Source organism: Trachymyrmex septentrionalis, unplaced genomic scaffold (genome assembly GCF_001594115.1).
Source record: "Trachymyrmex septentrionalis isolate Tsep2-gDNA-1 unplaced genomic scaffold, Tsep1.0 scaffold312, whole genome shotgun sequence".
Lineage (NCBI taxonomy): Eukaryota > Metazoa > Arthropoda > Insecta > Hymenoptera > Formicidae > Trachymyrmex > Trachymyrmex septentrionalis.
Genome location: NW_017305477.1, coordinates 10,618 through 15,369, shown reverse-complemented (window position 1 = coordinate 15,369; position 4,752 = coordinate 10,618). Strand labels below are relative to the sequence as shown.

The window sequence follows — 4,752 nt, the reverse complement described above, 5'->3', positions numbered from 1 at the left end:
TGTTCCAAATCGGTAGGTGATTTTAAAATTACATATTTTGAAAAGTTACATAATATGTTCTTTTTTTCTTGTATTCCTATCATTCAATTCTTTAAAATTCAATAACTATAACATCATATGATGGATGAAATTATTAATAATATCATTGCGATTTTTCAAATTACGTATTTTAATTACATGATTTCATCATGTAATGTTATGACATGATTTTTTCCCACAGGGAAAACAATCTGGTTGGAAATGGACGAATCAAATATTATATCTATCAGAATTCCAGTTGTCACAACTAGAATTCCAGTTTTAAATCTATTATATTAATCAATACATCTAAAATTTTAATTTTTAATCTAGAATTTTGGACTTAATCAGGAAACTTTGATTCGTCCATTTTCAGCCAGAATTAATCCAGCCAGACATTTTTCTCGTTGCACGTTTGCAAAACAATTCGTCACTTACATTCGTTATTGTTGTCGAAAATAGAGACTCAGCTTCTATTCAAATCGCGTTCGGCACGATAAAAAGACATGATGCCATTAACTACCGTCAATGATACTATGGTCCTTTCGAAATCGCCAAAAATCTTAATTAAAACTATTAATAATATTATTGCGAGATCCCGACAATGCTCGCTCGTTGCACGCGCTGGTTGCGACGGGAGAGTTTTTGCGGTCGCGGCGTACGACCGATCACCTAATTTAACATAATTAATTACTTATATACATAACATATAAATACATTTAAAATAAAATAAAAACGCACGTATATATACAGAGCGCCCGTTTTGCGGTGGCCGCTGTAAGATAGACACTCCGTATATGTATATCTTGTATACTTCTATATGCGAGATTGGAATATGAACGATCACATAACGGCGTTCGACGACTCGGAATCGAGGGGCGAGAGAGAGGGAGAGAGAGAGAAAAAGAGAGAGCGCACGTAAGAAAGAGAGAGCGAGAGAGAGAGAGCGAGAGAGAGAAAGAGAGAGAGAAAGGGTGAAGTTATTACACGTGTACAGATTTATCGGAGTTTATCTCCATGTCGCGGAACATTGACCGTTCCCGTTTCAAGGTATATATATATGTATGTATATTAAACATCATATGGTGATTATTAATCAGTAGATACGTACGTATTATACGAACGACAAAATCTATCGCTTGTATATATTGAAGATATCGTAATAAAATGATGTACGAACGACCGTGCGAGGTCTTCCTCAACCAAACTCATCCATTCCGACTCTCTTTTATTCACTTATTACCATTAATTATAAGAGCAATCATGAGGCAAAAAGACCAGATATAACGTGACAACTGAATATAATTTGAGATAAATTTCTGATTAGTGGCAAATTTCTAATAGTGGCTTTATATTGACTTGTAAAACTTCTGACCAATTTCCGATTGATTACAAATGTCATTATACGTTGAATAACTGCGCATCCCTAAAATTTGGTTCATCTGGTCTTCTTACATCATGAGAGCATAAAACTATCGAACAAAAGAGCAGCTAAGAATGAAGGCAAACAATGGCACAGCATTGACGGTTTAGAAAATTTTATTACAATGTAGTCATATTGTATTCTACATACATACTTAATTTTATAAAATTCACAGCTGGTGAATTAAATTGGCAAAATTGACGTGATCGTGGTAAACACGCACTGATACGCTATATCACAGAAATGATAAAAAGAAAACGGAACAATAAAGTTTTCGCAATCATTTGACGGACTTTACGCGTCGTTAATCTGTCATGCAAATAGTGCCATCGCCAACGCGAGATTGATTTTTCTTACCAAGTGGCGTTTTTTTCTCTTTGTTTATATACATGAAATCTAAGATTATCTCAGGTACCTTTGCAAAATAAAAAAACATCACATTTTCTGAGATCATCAAAGGAATCTCTTTTGTAAATTATTTATCGGAACGCGAGATAGTTCACATGATTGAACGCAATTCGTGTCCACTTATTACTTACATAAAATACTAAATGCGAAATATAGTTGAGGAATCAAATTCGGAATAATTAGTTAGAATATATGATTATAAAATGCCTAGCGAATATTCGGCAACAGACAGACTCGTGCATTGTCATGTCACACTGTTCTTGATGCAAATAGATAAATTATGTTCTAAAAACACCAGCCTCACCCGCCTTAATTATAAAGGTTTTCAGCGTATTCTCATCTAGCTTGGCGAAATTTTCCGTCTTTGTCACAGCCGTCATGTGATTCAAGGCGAACTTAAAGCAGACTTCTTCTAGTTCCTGAAAAATTGACAACGGCATTCAATTATTGGGTAAAAATTAATAATACATACATAATGCGTGTGTAGATAAACAAATACTGTAGTCAATGAAATGTTGATAAGCACTAATAATACAATTGTTTAGCTACCTCTTCGTTATACTCGATTGCAATGCTATACAAGTAGGCGACATTCGATACAGTAATTCCTTGCTTTATCATCCAAATGCAATGCTTCTTGAGATTGCTCTCGCAGTAAGCGTTGGCCAGATCCAAAAGTTCTGTAACGAAAGACGTTGCTTCAATCGTGACTGTACTCGGGCCGATAACCGCTCAGGATGTATCCCACTTACCTAACGCCTTCTCCATGGGTAAATCGATCACGTCAGTGTACAAGTATTTCAGGAAAGCTTTGTAGACAACGTAGGAAAACTGATCATGCTCGATGACACTGTCGGAACAGAAGAACAAAAATGAATAAAACTTGAGAAATCTTTAACATAAATAACACAGATCGTTTCTTAAATAATTACCTTTGATTGTTTTCTGCCCAATCATGTTGAAACATGGTTCTAAAATATGAAGAGCGAATTTTCAGGATAGCCTTGTGCACGTGGATACATTGTTCTTCCACTTGTATCTTGAGATCGCTTGTAGACTATCATAAAAGAAGACAAAAGTCATTAAAGACAAATGTATACAATATTATAATAGCTTAACACATAAAATATTTGTCACATTTATCAGCTAGAATCCACAAAATGTATTACACAGTTTGATTTGTCAATCAAACAGCTTATTTCCAGTTTAGGTTTTTTTTCGTTAGAAAGAAGTTCCTTAAAATTTCTTTTAAAAATACTCGAGCTAGTAACATTATACTTAAAATAAGATTTAATAAAAAATGATAAACCTTAACCTCAATAAGTGAAAATATTATTATATATACACTAAAAAGTACAATAAAAAATTGTAAAAGATAACTCTTACACAAATTCGAGTCGAAAACTTTATGTGATCTACCACTCGGGTTTTAATGAAACTTTGAGTTAAAGATTCATCAAAATAATCTAAGAAAATTCTTCTTTCAACTTTAATACATCCTGTATCTTTAAAACAAAGTCATTTCGAATATATGACTTATGAAATTTTCAATATCCACCCTATATATGCATTGTTAATAACTGTGTATGTATAATTAAATATATTGTTGATAATTAGATCTACTTGTTTTAGTTGCACTTTTTCTCTTATCGATATCGTGCATTCATTTCATTGAACATTTAAAAATGTGAGAAGGTGCACGTGAACCAGGTAGATACAGCAATGAGCAAGCTACATACGGGATCATCGAATGCAGATCCTAGACATTGCAATATATTCGGCTCTTCGTTCGCGTACAGGATCAATGGTTTATGCATAACGCTCGGTGATCCATAACACGCAAGCGCGTCGTGTACGTTGGAGAATGGAGTGGAGGTTGGGATAGTGATGCTTTGACCACGACAGTGACCCCACATGTAGACACGTCCTCCTTCGCCGACGGCGACGCTTATGTGATTGTAGTGCATAGCAGCGATGTCAGATACCCTTCCCATTTCGTGCTCGACCTAATAGTACAATTATTGATGACATTGTCCTTTTTTTCTTTCTTTTTTATTCGTTCTCTATATTCTTTATGACGATATGACTGGTTTGTATACCATGACTGGTTTGCAGGAATTCGTCTTGTTGCCGATTCCCAATTGGCCATAACTATTTCCGCCCCAGACATAAAGCTTCCCTTCGTCTGTGAGCGCCAGCGTATGAGCATATCCACAAACTACTTTGACTGAAACAATACCGATTGCTCAGCGATCCCATTTTGCATTCGTTCTCTTCTTCTTTTATTTCCTTAATAAATCGAGACTTACCTATCACAATGCCTCTCAACGAACCGACTTGCCATGGTGATGTCTGATTCGCGTAGTTACCTATTCCCAATTGGCCGACGCCATTATTGCCAAAACCGTATACCTCACCATTTTCAATGACTACCATGGTAGAGGTCTGGCCACATGAGATGCAGACAACTTTCTTCCCACCCAAGACAGAGTTCACTTGCCTAGGTGTGACCTGATTTGTGCTGATACTGCTGCCCAGTTGTCCACAATTATTTTGTCCCCAAGCATACACCTAAATCAAACCAGTTATTCAGCTCGTAATAACGAAAGATTATCGCCATAGTCATCTCGATACTTTACCTCACCATCTTCAGTCAGAGCGATGGAATGGTGACTCCCACACGCAATGTCGATAACGCGCTTCATGCCTAGACCTTCAAGAATAGGCATAGTCACTAGAACAGGTTTCGTGACAACCTGATTTGATGCTCCAATTCCCAATTCGCCATAACCATTGTGACCCCAGGCATACACCTATCAAAGATATTGCTATCATTGATTCAAATGCATCACTTGATTTGTCGATTTCTTCAGCATAGAAAATTTTTAGCATAGCAAATCTTT

At 35.9% G+C, this 4,752-nt stretch overlaps 1 protein-coding gene across 2 annotated transcripts in view; it reads right to left on the bottom strand.

The window, feature by feature from the left end:
• Positions 1 to 1,313: 1,313 nt before the first annotated feature.
• Positions 1,314 to 4,752, bottom strand: part of LOC108749787 (RCC1 and BTB domain-containing protein 1-like) — a 5,060-nt gene continuing 1,621 nt past the window's right edge. For both annotated transcript variants that reach the window (XM_018488751.1, XM_018488752.1), the window contains exons 3-10: positions 4,489 to 4,662; positions 4,159 to 4,420; positions 3,949 to 4,076; positions 3,589 to 3,855; positions 2,782 to 2,906; positions 2,602 to 2,699; positions 2,399 to 2,529; positions 1,314 to 2,268 (exon numbers count right to left, since the gene is read on the bottom strand). In XM_018488751.1, the coding sequence (XP_018344253.1) occupies positions 2,128 to 2,268; positions 2,399 to 2,529; positions 2,602 to 2,699; positions 2,782 to 2,906; positions 3,589 to 3,855; positions 3,949 to 4,076; positions 4,159 to 4,420; positions 4,489 to 4,662 (1,326 nt within the window). In that variant the 3' untranslated portion in view covers positions 1,314 to 2,127. The remainder of the gene's footprint in view (positions 2,269 to 2,398; positions 2,530 to 2,601; positions 2,700 to 2,781; positions 2,907 to 3,588; positions 3,856 to 3,948; positions 4,077 to 4,158; positions 4,421 to 4,488; positions 4,663 to 4,752) is intronic.